At 39.2% G+C, this 17660-nt stretch overlaps 1 protein-coding gene and 1 pseudogene across 3 annotated transcripts in view; both read right to left on the reverse strand.

Annotated features, from left to right (window-relative positions):
- Positions 1–17660, reverse strand: part of LOC121951622 (receptor-type tyrosine-protein phosphatase N2-like) — a 256425-nt gene that overhangs the window by 204943 nt on the left and 33822 nt on the right. For all 3 annotated transcript variants that reach the window (XM_042498013.1, XM_042498012.1, XM_042498014.1), the window contains exons 3-4: positions 13706–13819; positions 84–198 (exon numbers count right to left, since the gene is read on the reverse strand). In XM_042498013.1, coding sequence (XP_042353947.1) covers positions 84–198; positions 13706–13819 — 229 coding nt within the window. The remainder of the gene's footprint in view (positions 1–83; positions 199–13705; positions 13820–17660) is intronic.
- LOC121951624 lies at positions 8582–10868 on the reverse strand (annotated as a pseudogene).

Raw genomic sequence — 17660 nt, forward strand, 5'->3', positions numbered from 1 at the left:
TTGACCATGTTGGGACAGTGGGACATCTTCACAGATCTCAACAGCCCAGTACTACTGAGGGGAAAACTCAGCAAACATCTGACCTGCTGTTGGTATTGTAGGCGGCTCCATTCTGCTGGGGCCTGTAGGGAATCCTCCTCAGTTTGGATAACTCCTTGGACAGAAACTGCTGAGTGGTGTCGTCTTCCCAGGTCAAACCTGCAGACAGAAACAACCTTTAGAACTTCATCATCATCATCACCAACCACACACCTCACATGAAAAATAACAAATTCTTAATTGAACCACACTGCAACGGGGATCTCAAAAAGTGGGTTTTGGCCTGAAAAAAAAGTCCCGCTGAAATGCAGTTAAGTATGAAAGAAGGGCGAGAAATTGCTGAGCGTGCTGTAATTTCCCTAAACTCATTAGGTCACTCATTAGCAGAGGAGACAAGGCAACAGCGGCACGTCCTCAGAGACTCTGGTGAGCGGCTGGCTGTTTTAGTGACTAAGCAGAAAGCATTTCTCTCTCCTCCTCCTGCCACAGTTCAGTAGTATACAGGCTTGATGGGCTAATTGGAAATTCAGTGTACCTGAAACTGTTAACCAGCACAGTTCAGAACAAGCGCTCTCTGGTATTTACATCACCAATACCAACATGAAGGAACGACTGATACAGTGGAATGGATAACACTCGCTCCTCTTTGTGTCACCTGATTCATATTTAATATTTCTAATGTCACTGTGCATCAGTTGTCCTCATTTGAGATCACTTATACTATTTGTCTTCTTGGTTGAAACAAGTGCACAGAGGACAGATTGATGAGCAGTTTGGGCATTTGTGTCTCTTTTCTTCTGGGTAACGTTTTTATTACCTAGCTGTCAAACCGTCTCAGCACCAATGTCAGCCAGACATTCCTGTGCATTCACTGCCAAATGAAGAGTAACAGCATCAGTAACAAAGCAAAAAAAAAAAAATCTCTTCTGCATTACAGCAAGTGTACAAAAGGACAAGTTTGATGAGCTGCTTGGGCATTCACGTCTGTTTCTTATGCTTAACATGCAGCCAAACACAGCTTTTTGGCATCCGAACAGAGCAGCAGGCGCCAACGCCAGATGGGGTAGCGGAACAAAATGTTACCGGAAATATGGCTGTGCCGCGCAAAGCACAACATGAACCGAGGCATTTGGCAGATGAGCGATGACGTTCTTGAAAGATTCGAGTAATACAGACTGTAGCTCCAGATGTGATGCCACAAGATGTGTGTCCAGCACGGAGGACGCACTCTTACAATGAGAGCAAGACAACCAGCGCTGTCAACTGTAAAGCCTGTATCTCAAGTTTTCAGAGGGTAAGGACATTCCACATACATGCACTAGTGGCTTTAAAATCAAAACAAAAAAATGTTGATAAAAGCTACAAACTCTGCAGTGATTACTGATTATGTTTTTTCAACATAAACTTCTTGTTGACAGAAATATGTAATATACTGCTGATATAGTATTAGGTGGCCTATCCTGTATATCTAGTGTTATTTGCCACTGTGTGTAGGTTTCATTTTTTGACATTAAACAACTAATTCCATTATTTTGCAATTCCAAACAGTTTTCAAGTCTTCTTTGACAAGATAAAGCAATTCTCACCAGATTGTCTTGATTAGAAATCAACTTACAGCCTAAAAAATTCATGAGACTAATGTGGGTATAAAGTGGGCATGTCTGTAAAGGGGAAACTCAAGGGGACCCATTTCATTCACATATCTGGGGGTCAGAGGTCAATGGACCCTTGTGGAAAAACCATGCCATTTTTTCCATCGCCAAAATGTAGCATAACTTTGTTACTGAGAAGCTAGCGTGACATAGTTGGTACCACTGGATTCTAGTTTCATATGGCACCAGTATTATCACTGTAGCTTTAAAACAGCTCAGTACAGCCTCTTAAAGACGGGAATGTTGACCTGCATTTAAAAAAAATATTGGGTTATGCATGGACGCGATAAACACGTTAGCGTGGTAAGGTAAAGACACAAAAACAATAAGAGAAGACATAAAAAAAGATTTCACAACTCAACAGCCAACCAGCCTACATTTGTTTGTGGAGCCATGTTCATAGTAAATTAGCTGAGAAATGGGCCCCATATGTGATTGTCCACGGGTTCCATAATGACCCCATGCCAACTGCCAACAAGGGTGGGCGGCATAAGTGGGCTTTGGAAAAGCTGACTATTTTGGGGCCCATGCCCACTTGGTACCCAGGTAGCTCTAGCAAAATCTATGTGGGGCCCACTTGGGTAAACCCATCCATGTGGGCAATGGGCATTGAGCCATTAAAAAACTTGTGGACAATCCAATAAGGCCCATTTTTCAGCCATTTACTACCCACATGGGCCCCTTTATACAAATGGTGGTGTGGTATTTGTTTGCACTGTGGTGTTTCTGGAAGGGTTTCAAGTCAAATCACAAAAACAGAATGAACATCAAACTAAATTGTCTACAAAGGAGAAACAAGTCTTTTAAAGATATACTTTACACGATTTTCCAAAAACAATGTACGGAATTATAAAGAAGAAAATCCTTTCAATTATCATTACTTTCTTATTTTCTGCTTTTGGGGCTGTTTATGGGCATGTAGTATCATAGCACTCAGGTTAAACCAGGGCTTTATAAAAACTATAAAAACTAAAAGCATCAGGTGCCAGATCATAAGCAGCAGGCATCCAGGAGACAGAGTGTCAAAAAAATGCAAATACAGCGAGGCAAAACGCCAAGTGAGAGTGAATCTAGGGTTGGCTTTTCTTTCACTTTGGCTGGTGAGCATGTTTACAAACAGTAAGCGACAATCCTGCAAAGTATACCTTTGGGGATAAATGCAAAGCAAGTTTTGAAAGTGGATACTTGGGACAATGCAGAGGCACAAGGTGGATGCAAATTTGCCCGGAGGAACATGAATTGAAGCAAAAGCGCTTTTGATTGAAAATGTTTGCATCAAAAATGTTAGCTTATTTCGAGGTTTTACAAGTCTGTGACAGGAGTTAAAGGAGAGAGGCTACAGATAAATAGGAAAAAGAAGTAAAGTTCTGAGTTTATTTTAAGTCTGTGCTACACAATGTAAGGACATGTCCAATAATCACCTCCTTTTAGCTCTGTTTTTGGTCCCCACCATTATGTCCAGCGACAAATATCTGGCTTTTTAGGTGCTAAATGTTCCTTTTTGTACACAAGTCAGTCTTGTCTGTGTCTGTCTGCTGCTTGCTGATGAGCAGCTGCCTGCTGCAGCTGAAAATGAAGCAATAAGAGTATTGCATCATGTCAGGTACCAGGTGGCCCAAAAAAAGTTAATTCACAAGTGTAAAAGCCAAGCAAAAAAGTAAAGAAATGGTTAACATCTTCATCTCTTCAACCTTCCCTATACAATGTCAATGTCAGTCTATTTTAGTGTTGGAGTTTGGTTTCATGGAAGCTGAGTCCTCCTGAACAAGACAAAACCACTACAGACATCTCATTATACTGTCGATCCAAAATAACACGTTTTCTAACAACTGCATCTACACTTCTGCACTAATTAAATCAGCTCGAGTTGTTACAGAACATTTCAGCACCCAGACACCTTCTTTAGACCCTGTGCAAAATGAATTACGACACCAACTGCCACGAATCAGGCACAAGACTCTCTTTAACAGCTGCGCAGCGTGTCAGGCCAGCTTTCGCCATCAAAGCGCCATAAAACGGAGCTTTTAATGGCAGCCATGGTGGCTGAGAAAACGGGCGTTAGCGGCGGGTGAACAGACGGCATCTGACACGACAGGTTAATAAACGCTGGAGCCCCTGCCAGGATATTCAGAGCGCTTCTCACACACTGAACCCACCAACGAAATGTGGGCAGGAGGCTGGCGGCCAGTTAAGGTAGACTGCAAAGGGTGCAAAGAGTGAGATGCTTCCACATCTGAACTGCTGACTTAATGAGGTGCGAAAGGGGTGAAGATGCAGGATGTATTGAAGGCTAAAGCTGGTTTTTATCCCAAAGGACCTAAAGAAAATGAGTTTCAGTTCCTAAATGGACAAAAAAATGCAGGTAAACAACCCAAAAAAGGTCAGAGGTCAAAGCATTCATACCTAGAAAAACCTTTTTTTTTTAAATGTTTTGGAAAAGTTCCAATTTGCTTTACATTCACTTTTATTTCTGGATACAGTACTTTCCTGGTCTTCCTTTTCCACATTTTGACTAAATTATGCTTGTGTGCTCGACAATCACCGACGGGTGCATTCACTAAGAGTCACAGTAATTACTACCGTGGGCAAAAACATAAGAGGCGCAGCCTTCCTCAGTTTAACGCTTGATTTATCAAGACCACTTATGCAAATCTAATTCCCAAAACTTGAAGCACAACCCATAGTCTCTGCAGTGTCAGTCAGCAAGGTGAGAGAGCAAACTGAGGCTTCGAGCAGGTAAAAGAGTCGTGACTAATCCCAACACCTCAACAACAAAACAAGTTGTTTGTCCTCTAATTCCAAAAGAAAACTCATATAAGCAGCTGCACAGTGGTGACGAGTGTTTGTGGCATGTCAGATATGTTTGTTTGTCTTTTTGTGTCTTGAAGTTTGCTTAAAATGCAGCAATTAAAATGACTGGTCAAAACAGCTCAAAGTACTGACAACCTCTGCCTGGAAATCTCACCACCTTCCAGCACAGCTCTGTGCGAAGGCAGCACCGCTGGTAGCTGCTGCTGGAGGGACGTCTTGACAGGTTGGATAAAAAGTTGAACCCCTTGGAGCAGAACTTTTAAATACAGGACATGACCGATCAGAATGTACAAAGTGTGTCCACCACCTCATTTAGGGGGGGGGTTGTAGTTTAAAAATTGTCTTTAGACTTTAGACTATAATAGTTTAGTGGTGCTTTTGTTCTGGTGAAATATTTATACTAAGATTAATTGCCTATTGTTTTGTTTTGTTATGTTTTTTCATTTGTAGTTTAGGCATCAGTGTTTGTCTTTGTGTTATCCCTTTAATTTAAAAAAAAGGGTCTGCTCAGCCAGTACACATGTTCAGTTTATATATATACATTTATTATATATCAGTATATGTTAAGTTATAATAGACTGAGCTAAGAGTAACCTACAATGCCTTTACTTATTTTCTGTCATATATAATTTTAATGTTGGATGTTTCTATAAAGGTGGCCAAAGTTTAACTGAGCAAAACCTCAGGCTTCACACTGTTCTGAATATTTCCAACTGCTACATGAAGCCACATGCTAACATTAGAGAAACATGTTATCTAGGTTGCAAATGTTGTTCATTTCTCCCCAATTTTGGATCATATTCCTGCTGGAACATGTTATGTTATGAAGATTTTAGTTGAAAAGCTTTTATCTGTGATTTTCTAAAATAGAGAGACACCTGATAATATCAGAATACAACAGATCACTGCTTTAAAGACCCTCAAAGGTGGTATAAGGAGGTCAAGTAGGGTTTCATTGTTTTGTGCGAACTGAAGAGGAGCATCGTCGCTGTGGATTCATAGCAGCTCTGACTTTGGCTTTTTGAAATGGCTTCACACCTGCAGGGCTTTAGTTTGCTGTGAGTGTGGGAGGAGGCTCCTGTGTGTTTGTTAATGTATGTGTTTCTGTGTGTGTGTGTGTGTGTGTGTGTGGGCGGATGGAGGAGGGAGGGAACGCAATCCAACAGCTGTCCGAAAAATGCAAGCCATTAAAGACAGCGCTAACAGATATGCTCATTTTATGATTATTCCTTACAATTTGGATCTTATTTTGTGTAGTTTTGGCCATCAGAACAGTGCTATCCTCAAAAACTAACACTGTCAAAACGAGAAACACGAGCAGTCAGACAATTAGACAGGCTGGAAACAAACTTCAGATAAGCCACATTTTTTTGAAAAAGAAAATAAAACTTCTAAATTATGGCCCAAACTACTAACCTTTTGACCAAATGAAATCAACCAAAGCTTAGTCAGCCAAGTCATGGAATTCATCATCATTCGAGTAAAGGCTAAACCAGTTAGTTAGTAATCTATTAGTTGATAGTAGTTGCCTCCTTACATGGACTTTCAGTCTTTATACTACTATACAATAATATACTACTTCCTTCATCTTCTTCTTTTTTTTTTTTTTTTTACACATTTTATATATGGTATATATTCTTACTGCTGTTCTTGCTTATGTATATCTTGTTGGTCATTGTTGTAGCTTTGCACTACTACTTAGATACTAGTTTAATACATTGCACTGTAGCATAAGGCAAAGTTTATATTTTAGACACTTTACACACTCAGCACATTATTAATATTATAATTTAAATATAAACTGATGAGAGCTACTTGTCTATTACTGTATTTCTTACATTCATATTTCTACACACCTACATACTCAATATATTATACATACTGTATTTTATATATCTAAATATTTACATACTGTGCAAATGCTTACTCTTACTGTATTTCTATTTTTTTTAATATTTTATATTTTATTATACTTATGCTGGTGCTTATTTCTACTTGCTCTAATGCTAAATGCTGGCATCAGAGCAACTCACAATTTATGCTTCAGGATCAATAAAGTACTTCTGATTCTGGTTCTTTACTCCTGTTTGTGCATGTGATCACAGCCTTTGCAATTACATAGGTTATATGCACAAATTTCTTTTACTTTTAGTAGGTATACACATTGACAAATCTTTTGTTACTTTTAGTAGGTATACATATAAACAGTGCATTAGAACAGCCTGACAGTATGGAAAGAAAGAAAGAAAGAAAGAAAGAAAGAAAGAAAGAAAGAAAGAAAGAAAAGAAAAAAGAAAAAAAGAAAGGGTTGATGAGGATATTTGCTTATGTGTGTGTTTATAATAGAAAAAAGATAAGGAGAGAGCAAACTGTGTTATCTTTTCGGTGGACTGGCAGGGCCTGAAATGCAGATGCTTCAGTGTCTTTAGAGTTTTGTCCTCCCTAATGGCTTCTGCAGACAGCCGGGGCCAAACATCTCATTTGCATAATTCATTTCACTTCAGAGCGCCTGACAAATGCCTCCAAACTCCTCGCTTCCCTGTGAAATCTGAATATTTCTCCAGCTCTCCCGCCGAGTGCCGTTTCGGCGAATTAAACCAGAGGAGCAGTTTTGTTGTCTTCTTTTTTTTATTGTAGTTTTTTTTTTCTTTCTTTTGCAAAGGGAGGGGGTGGAGGAAGGGCACCAAAAAGAAAGATTGTGGGGGGGCAAGAGAGAAAACTGCTCACAAAGTAAGTGTTGTACTTTTTTGACACGATTCCGTCTTCAGCGCGTGCAGGCTCTGAAAGCTAAACTCTGGAGAGTAACAGACGGGTTTTTCCTGTCCTGTCGTTCAAAGCAAAGCAGCATGATGAAAGTGCATGAAATGCTCACAGATACCCAATGGGCTTTTAAACAGGTGTCTGCCTCCCTCTGGTGGTACATCACAACAACTGCAGCACTACAAAAAAAGTACATTAAAAATCAAATAATATTTCACATTTATTTAAGACTTGATGCACATGCAGATTTACTCTGTATTTTTTCCTGTATTGTCCATGTACTGATACTGTACATTCATATCTACATGCAACCCACCTAGACTGATCTCTACAATCAATCTGTTTATATTGTTAACCAGATTTTGGCATTGTAAATATTGTAAATCGACTGGATTTGCACCTTATTGTTATTGTGTCTTCCCTTCCCTCTTTATTTTGCAACTGCTGCACACAATTTCCCTCAGGATAGATAAAATTCTATCGTATCTTGTCATTTCTTCCTAGATCAGCCCTTCTTTAGGATAAATGATGGTTTAATATTGAAGGTATGTAGAGGTATACAATAAGCCGTGAACAGTGCACAAGTGGGCAAAGGTTGTTACTAAAATAAAATACAGTTTCACCGCTCCAATTACTCTCTTCAAACCCGTAACCTGTTCAGTGAACTCATACTTAGCAGCTGAATATTGTTCAAACCGCCACAACTTTGGATACAGTACAATGTGAAACTGTCAGACAGGGTGGAAGAAATGATGGAATAAGACCATTTTAAGAAGTTAAAGGTCCAGTGTGTAGAATTTCTAACTATGTTTTCATTAGTTTGTAATGACTTAAAATATAGAATAGTGTTTCCGTTTTCCTAGAATGAGCCGTTTAATCTGCATACAAAGAGGGTCCTCTTCCACTGAGTGTGCGATGGTATTTCAGGTCAGACAACCAAACCAAACACTGGCTCTGGACAGACATTTGCATTTTTACTGCTTCGTTTCGACCACTATGAATCTCCTACATGCTAAGCACACACAAGCATACACACTGGACCTTTAAAAGACTGGAAAATAATTTCAAGTAAAAACTGGACAACTGTCACCTACCTAATAAAAAGATTTTAGATTGCATCAGTGATGCATTTGTGCTTAGAGCAGCACAGGTGATGAGGCCAAGCTACAAATTTCTACCAAACAATTTGAAAATGTAGGATATTATGATGGAAATTTCACTAATTTCTGAGACTTTAAACAACAACAAAAAGATGAATTAATCAAGGGTCACAGTTTTCAAATACTAACTGGTAGGCCTTGTTTAATCTCAGAATTTTATTTATATTATCAGACATACTATTGTTAAATCCTGTTACAAGACATTTGTTCACTATTTCCGTGTATATGTTCACTTCACCCACACAATAAATCAACTGAACACCCCTCCTCTTCCTTATGGATTAAGACAGAAATGACTACATTTACACTGCATTTACACTCTTAAAGGAAAGGGGATATTGTTATAGACGGCACAGCTAATTTTATAGCAGCACAATGTGAAGTGATATCGAGGCATTAGGACATGCATGAAAAATACAACTAAGAAATCACACCACAGTTCATGCAAAAGCGAGTTTAGATGATCTGGATTGCAGATCGACTGCTGTAGTGATTTAATCAATATTGATGTCGCTTTAGTGAGCTGAAGAGCTGCATCGTTAACATAGGCAGTAATTGCCATCATGGCTGTGACTGCCACCCACACAAACTTTAACAGAGGACACAATGACGCCAACATGGCCTGAGTGACAGTTGATATCTGGGACGCTCAATGCATAAACACCAAATTAATTGGCTCTTAGCAACAAAGATTAAGACACATCACAACAAAAAGCTAAAAAGCTGAATCTAGGCTAATGACACCTGTAAAAAAAATCACTTCAGCTCACACAACTCAGCATTGTCTCCATTAGAATAATGAAGAGCAAGTCCAGCATAGAGCGGCTGAGTGAATGTGGTCTGGACTCTGTGGAGGAGAGTCATGGTTTCATCCACGCTGTAAAAGGACAGAATACCTGCTTTATGATCCAGGAAGACTCCTACTTTGCCACCAATCTTACATTTAACTGGGACTGGAGTACTGATATTGTTATGTTTGAATTCATATTGAGCAAGACAATATAACGCCCAAGACTTTTCATTGTGTCCAAATGTGCATTCATTGTAGGTCCCAAATCTCCTCATGTCCTTGTATGCAACAGCTATTGTAACAAGTGCGTCCCACTCCACCTCCCAATAGCAACGTCCAGTCAAGCTCTCTCTACTCAGGACCTGAAAATTCTGATTGAATGTAGCTGAGGACCGGCCATAAGTAAAAATCAAAGATTGGCACAGTTGTTACTTTATGGTACCTTTTAGAAAATATCATCATGGGGTTTGCTGTATTTGGATCCAATGTGATTGGGCATGCATACTGTAAAAATTCCTCTCTGGTCCTCAGTTGTTGCGACAGTAAAGCATCCACTTCAGTCACTGTCCGAAAAATCTTTGGCAACTTCTCACACAGAACTTCCTGTAGTTTATCTCTGACATCTGACACAGCCGCTGTCACATCCTCGAAGTACTGCAAAGGACGGCTTTTTTGGTGCCGGGCAACTCTGTAGATTCACTGAGTTGTGAGAGAGAGGAGTAATTTTGTAGGAACTTGTTGTGATCCTCTGTGTGTGAGAGCTGCTTCAGTCCTTCATCTTTCCTCTTCAGCTCTGTGATCTCCTGCTGCAGCTTCTCCTGAAGCTCTTTGACTCGACTCACTTCACTTTTCTGCTGAGATCTGACCTGCTGCTTCACATCAGAGCCTTTTTTTCTGAATGAAACAGATCAGCTCAGTACAGATCTTCTCAATGTCCTCCACTGCTTTATTAGCAGAGCGGTTGATGGCCTCCACCTCCGGCTGAAGCAGCTTCATGACTTTTTTAAAGTCATGAATTCTTTGCTGGATTTTTTGTCGACTCACTCCAAGCTCTTTCTGCCTCTCAGTCCTCTCTGCTGCAGCTGAGACTGTGTCGTGGCCTTTATGTTCATCCACAGAGCAGAGATAACAGATACACTGCTGATCAGTGCGGCAGAACATCTTCATCACCTCGTCATGACGAGAGCAGATGTTCTCCTGGAGCTTCTTGCAGGGCTCCACCAGCTTGTGTTTCTTTAACTGAGCTACATCGTAATGAGGCTGGAGGTGTTTCTCACAGTAAGAGGCCAGACAGACCAGACAGGACTTGAGAGCTTTCAGTTTTCTCCCAGTGCAGACATCACAGGCCACATCTTCAGGTCCAGCATAGCAGTGATCAGCAGGAGCAGCTCGGAGTCCAGTCTTCTTCAGTTCCTCCACTAAATCTGCCAACATGGTGTTTTTCAGCAGGACAGGCCTCGGTGTGAAGCTCTGCCTGCACTGAGGGCAGCTGTACTTTTTCCTCTCATCCTCTCCATCCCAGAAGCTTTGAATACAGTTCATGCAGTAGCTGTGTCCACAGGAAGTAGCCACCGGATCCTTCAGCAGGTCCAAACAGATGGAACAAGAGAATTTTTCAAGGTTAAGCTGAATTCCTTGCTGCGCCATTTCACCTCACCGTCATCAAATGCTTCAAAGTTTTACTTCCGCACAACAGAAACAGATTCAAACAGCACTAACTTTTGTCCTTTATGTTTACTCCCTGATATGCTGTGAATGAGGCTTATTGCATAACCATGTTGGTTACACCCATCTGCAAAGTCTTATATCTGTGAAGGGGAGGGAACAAAGTGTGCTGAGAAGAGGGAGGAGTTTTGAGGCTATGGCTCATTTCAGGAAGAGGAGAGTGTTAGAGTGGAAATGTTCCAAAGTCCATCGCAGACTTTTCCAATGAATTTGCAGAGCTTCACCCCACTGTGAAAACAGAGTGCTTGAGGGCTATGGAGTCAGATCAGTCTGCAAACAGAAAGATTTACAAATGTGTTTCAGGATTTATATGTAAATGATTCTCTCCACATAAGTGCTTTTCGATGCACACATGATACCTAAAAAGGTGATAGAGGCATGGTTGGATTTAATGTTAAAACTGATTGCTATAAATGCTAGTTTAAGAGGTCACATCAATAATTAACTAACAACACCAAAAGTTATCACTTACCTGTGAAAGACAGCTACCAGACTCAATGTTCAGGTCGACTTGCAGGTAGATGTAATTCCACAGATATAAACAGTAAATGCCACATTCAGGCACATAAAATGCGACTCTAATGCCACCATCTTGCAGAGGTGGTGGGGATTCCCATCCCTAATATTGTGTGTTATGTATATATCTATGAATGTAATGTCACATGATCACATTAAATAATACCATTGAATCTACGCTTAGCATTTGTAGCAATCAGTTTTAACATTTCATCGAACCACACTTCTATCATTTCTATCTTTTTAGGTACATTGTACATTGTCTATTCAAGATTTCTTGATCTTAATCTACTGGCCAGAAATAGTTTTTTCAGAACATTATTGACCCCTGGATATAAAATTTGATCACTTTTTCATTTCCTCCTATTAGACACATATGTAAAACTTTCTTGTTTGTTCTTGAATTAGTGCCCAAAATATATTTTTTGATGTCACAGTGACCTTGACTTTTGACCTTCAACGACTAAATTCATCATAGAACATTCACTCCAAGTGGACATTTGTGTCCGACTGAAAAGAATTCCTTTAAGGTAGTGTTGAGATATTCACGAAAATGAGACGGATGCAAAGTTAGTGACCTTGACCTTTGACTACCAAAATCTACTGAGTTCATCTTTGTGTCCAAGTGGACACTACATAAAGGTACCGCAAAAGGAAAAGAAGAAAAAACCCAACCCTTTGACATGGTTTACCTTGTTAGCACTGCCGTCTCTTCATAATCTCACAGACTACAGTCAGCTACAATAAACACACACTCTCAAGCATGTGATCCTGTAGTGACTGTCAACAACTGTTCAGTTGTGACCAATTCACACAAGCCTCACAACAACATTATAGATGTGTTCGCCTTTAAATAAATACATGTAATCCCGGGATGCTCAACCTACTGGCACTGGAAGGGTGAGGGACATCAGACTATACAGCACCAACTGTGTGCCGGCCGTCATCAGGTTAGGTTAACAAATGGCTAGGCCACTACCAAACACAGTGTAGTGTAGTGTAGTGTGGTGTAGTGTATTATAGTATAGTATAGCATAGTATAGTGGGGTATAGCATAGTATAAAATAATATAGTAATATAGTATAGTACAGTATAGTATAGTGTAGTGCCATGCAGTGCAATTCAGCACAGCACAGCACAGCACAGCACAGCACAGTATAGTATAGTATAGAATAAAATAATAAAGTAGTGCAGTGTAGTGTAGTGTAGTGTGGTAGTGTGGTATAGTATAGTATAGTATAGTATAGTATAGTATAGTATAGTATAGTATAGTATAGTATAGTATAGTATAGTATAGTATAGTATAGTATAGTATAGCATAGTACGGTATAGCATAGTATAAAATGATAAAGTAGTATAGTATATTATATGATATTTTATCTATTATATCATATTATAGTGTAGTATCATATAGTGTTATACAGAATAGCATAGCACAGCACAGCACAATACAGTATAGTATAGTAAAGTTTTTGTGTACTTTATGTCCTGTTTCTCTTCCTCTTACCCTCACTTGGTTTTGATGCCCAGAGTGACACAAATATCACATTTGAAACAGAGGTACATATTTGAAATTGCATTTCTGTGGCTCCTATCAAAAAGAAATGTATCTAGTATTTCTATTGAGTACACGAATACATGTACCAGCCCCAAGCTCTTTTACTAATCTTTACTATTGCCTTTTTTTTTACTGACAGTTTGATTTTCAACACCGTACAGACATTCCTCTTTCTACTAAAATAATATAGCGATGTTGTACTGAGCAGCTGATATGTTATGTTTACATGTTCAAAATAAAAATATTGATTCATTCACAGACATGGCAATTGGGGATAACATTGCAGCATGACTGTAGTGCCACACACGTCATCATCTGCCGAAGACCCCAGTGAAATTTCAGGAAGGTAATAAGATATTAAAAAATAGATATCCCAGTGAATTTGCTGATGACTCAGTTCTTAGAAAAACAAAACAAAAACATTAGTAGTACCAAAGATGCTCTGGAAAAAAATGCACTTACTATTTAGATCTCACCTTTGTTCATACAAAGGTTGAATGCACTTATTTAAAGTTGCTTCAGACAAAAGTTCCCGATGAATGTGATGTAATTTTCTATAAAATGTGTAAGCCAGACATATAAGTTGCATATCAGCTGCATTTGAACAGAATTTGAAGGACACACAGTTTACAAACAATGCTCTCACGTGTGTTACCCTTTGAGCACTTGTGTATGTGTGCGCGTGTGTGTGTACCTCTGTTTGAGAGCTTCTCCAGCAGTGTCCTGAAGTGTTGCACTACAGACGGGGAGACATCATAGGTGTAAACCTCCTTCACTGGAACAGGGTGACACCTCCCAAACATGCCATCTATAAACACACAAACAAATGCTTTAATTAGAAAATCAAAACTCACTTTTAGATTTTGCATTTTAAACAAGGAACTTTCTTTCATGTGCAGTTTTTTTTTTCTAACTGACTCTACTTACAATTGTGAATGAGGAATTTGTTTTGGTAGGTGGGTGTTTGGTAATGACGCCCAGCTGTTTAAGGAAAGAGAAAGCTGGCAGTCAAAATAACATATTAATAGTCACTAACAGCCACACAGTAATGCTCTACATGATCTCATCAGTATTTCTGCACGGAAACATTTGCACGTTATTAAATTCATTTGATTAGAATTGTTGCAATGAAAGGATTTGTTCATTAAGGCATTGGCACTGCATCAAGGTGTAATTGGGTGAACTCTGACGTGCAAATCTGCATAATCAATTAATAACAAACTAAATTAACCCTTCTGACCTCTGAGAGAGTGGTCACGCTGAGGAGTGCAACACTTTCTCCTGTTAAAATTGCAGTGGGAAAGTCTTGTGGTGTGGTTTGCAAGGAGACACTGGGCCTCATGCAGCAACATTCTCTTAAATTCCTCTTATATTTTCAATTCATTTTGTGGTGAGAGAAAATAAAAGAGAAGTCAACTCCGCTATTACCCAGGTGTTCTCCAAGCTGAATCCCACTTCAGTCGCCTGTTAGAATGGTAAATACCCGCTAAACACTATATAAGGGCAGATTTTGTGCTGTGTGCAAAGACTGGAAGAAAAGGCACCAAAAAAAAGGTTGTATAAAGAAGGGAACTTTTGCAATGAAAATCCCATCCACCTACTGCTGAATAAACTTAAAGTCAATTTGATCTCAGGGAAATATATTGGAGTTCTAAAAATAAAAGCATACATGCAAAAAGGTTTAAATAAATTCAATAACTCAAAATAATTGCAATAATTAAAAGGAAAAGGAGCGGTCCTCATACATACAGTATATGAGAAGCTGGTACCATGAAATATTTTTTTGCATAAAAAAAAAATAACTTACACAATTATAAAAATAGTTGCCAATTCATTTTTTTAGTGAATTGTTTTAGCAGCACTTGTATATTTTCATATGGTTTGTATGCAAAAATTTTTATTTGTAAAGCACTTATCTAATAATAACAGCAGTGGAGTAAAAAGTAAAATATTCCCTTCCCTACTTAAGTAAAGCATATTTAAGTAAAGCGCATTTCAATTTGGATTTGTTGTATTATTTTTATCTATATTTTCACTATTTTCTCTAAAAAACTGTCAGACACAGTCAGAGTCAACTCTCCCTGGACTCATTCATCATTTCATTACTAAACATAGAACCCATGACACACAAGTGTGACTTTTCACTTAGTCGTACTTCCTTCTAAAAGCCACACAGTGGGCAGTGTTGATGTGAGCTGTGGGAGAGGCCGGGGGTTGAGAAAACGTCTCGAAAGATGAGTCGAAGGGAGAGAAATAAACATAATTATTATGCTCACCCCTACCTGTTGAACAACAGTCGTAAAGAAAGAGAGCTCATGTGCTGCACTAACTTTTTTTTGCTGTGTAGGCTATTCAACAGGACAGTTTTTCTCTTCTTTATTTAAACAGCAGCTGTACATTATTGTTTCATTTTGCCATGATGGTGCTGTGCGTTTGTATCTGCACGTACAGCACAAGAGTGGTCAAACAGCCCAGCCTCCTCCGGCCCTTTTCACAGCCGTTTATTCTGAAGGGAGCGTCCACCTAAACAGTGGTATTCGCATCACATCTGCCTGCAGTCTTAGACAGCTCGATCAATACCTGGAGTTGTTTTAGTGGTAGTGGCAGCATTTATTGATCTACAGTAGTCAGTGGCGAGAATGAAACTCTGAGCACTGTGATTGATGATTCTGAAAACATGCTGCATCACATACAAAGAAACAATTCTCTTTTGTTTTGTCTCTCCATAAGAAGAATCCTCCCACTAGATGAGACAAAGTCGAGATACCAACAACAAACTGTGTCAGTTATACTCCAGATTTCTCTCTAAAATGTCAGGTTTTTTTCCATGTACCAATTTCTTTACACCCAATATCAAAAACTGTATCTATTAACGAGAGGTAAAGGGTATCTATCTATCTATCTATCTATCTCTTGTGTGTGTAGATTAGTGACTGAAAAAGTGGGAAAATAGAGCCCAGCTTCAAAAATACCAAATGTACCCTTTAGGAAACTGATCTTTACCAGATGCTTATCCCCAAAACACAAACAATTAAATTCTAGCACTATTATGCAAAGATATGATCCTTATTTTCTTCGATCTCTTCACTCAGAAGCGTTTTTTTTTCACATCAGTAATAAGGAAAAAGAGGCAGTATTTTTGGTGTAAGTAGTCAGAATTATTGTGCGTCCCAGGTATTAATTGGCCAACCTTGTCTCCTATAAATCATGTTTCCATATTTCTAAAAAGTTTTACCAGTGCTTGCCTCTCACTGCGTATCTACATGTAAAGGTGTGCTCATGCATGTAACGGGACAGTGTGCACGTTGAATTACAACACTTGCAAACAGTAATTCCGGCCTGTTGTCTATAAATAGCCTCTGCGTCACTGTGGCCGTCTCAATCAAATTGCAAGCTCCATTTACCAGGCAGCTAAGGACGACCAGCGGCTGGTTGGCACTGCCGTAATTACTCTCAAATCTTTCACTGAGTGCATTTCTGTTGTTTACAATGAGATGGAAGAGTGAGATGTACTGTGGGTGTGCGAGGAAGACTGTGAGAAGTGAGGAAGACCAGAGAGAGACTTCAAGAGAAGTGGGCCTGGATTTTTGCAAATTGTAATACTGTATATCGGATCTGGTAATTGCCAAATTTACACACACTTCCTCAATATCACAAAAGTTTAATGCACGCCTCAAGCTGTATCACTTATGTGAAAAAAAAAAAGATTAATGGTATGGTCAATGCCGCCAGGCCATGATATGATAAAATACCTCATAAAAACAGTAACAAGTGGCTTTGGACTTCCTTAAATATAGAAACTTCCCCCATGTTTGACATTACCGACACACTGTTTAATTGGCTACTTTTGTTTCGTTGTTTCCTTAATTTTACGTTTGCACAAAACCTTTTCATATAGAAACGTAATAAGAGGAAGACAAAGTAATAAGGAGACCAAAAACCAAATGTGTCCATTTGATGTCCTCTCAATCCTGCAATGCAAAGGATAATCATTACAAGTCTCTTCCTTCACTTAATGCGCTTACATTTCTGTATTTTCCAGGAACTTTTATCTGAATCATTCCTTAGAAATAAATCCATCTAAAGCTACAGTAGACCAGGACTAAAATGAGATTTTTCTGACACCGAGACGTTAAAAGTGTGACTGCTTTGTGTTGCACTCTGCTGAAATGCCTTAGTTAGATTTTGAGCTAAAATTTCTTCTTCTGGCCACTGGATTATGCCTTCCACCATAATAACGTTATCGACTTATATATGGATATATGTCGATATATACGGACATGACCGCACTCACTTTTGCTGACCTCGATGTTGCCCATTATGTTTGCATGAGTGTTTGTTTTCCGTTAGCATGTCACAATCATTTTAGCCAACATGATGCCAGAATAAACAGCAGCGTTTTCCCAGCCATTATAAGACTTCAGCAAAGCAGTTCTCCCTTGTTTTCTCCCCATCTGGCCTCGCCTACTTGTGCAAGTCCACAGAAAAACAAAACAACAATTCAGATGCAACACAGTGAGGCTTACTGGTAGTCGTATTTTGACCCTCCAACAACTTTATTCTCCACTCTGTAAATCCTGCTCTTAGACCATCCATTCCCAGGAGCCGACTGCAGCACACTGGCCATAGGTAACTTTGCTAAGTTTGTC

The sequence above is a fragment of the Plectropomus leopardus genome, chromosome 12 (assembly GCF_008729295.1).
Source record: "Plectropomus leopardus isolate mb chromosome 12, YSFRI_Pleo_2.0, whole genome shotgun sequence".
NCBI classification, from domain to species: domain Eukaryota; kingdom Metazoa; phylum Chordata; class Actinopteri; order Perciformes; family Serranidae; genus Plectropomus; species Plectropomus leopardus.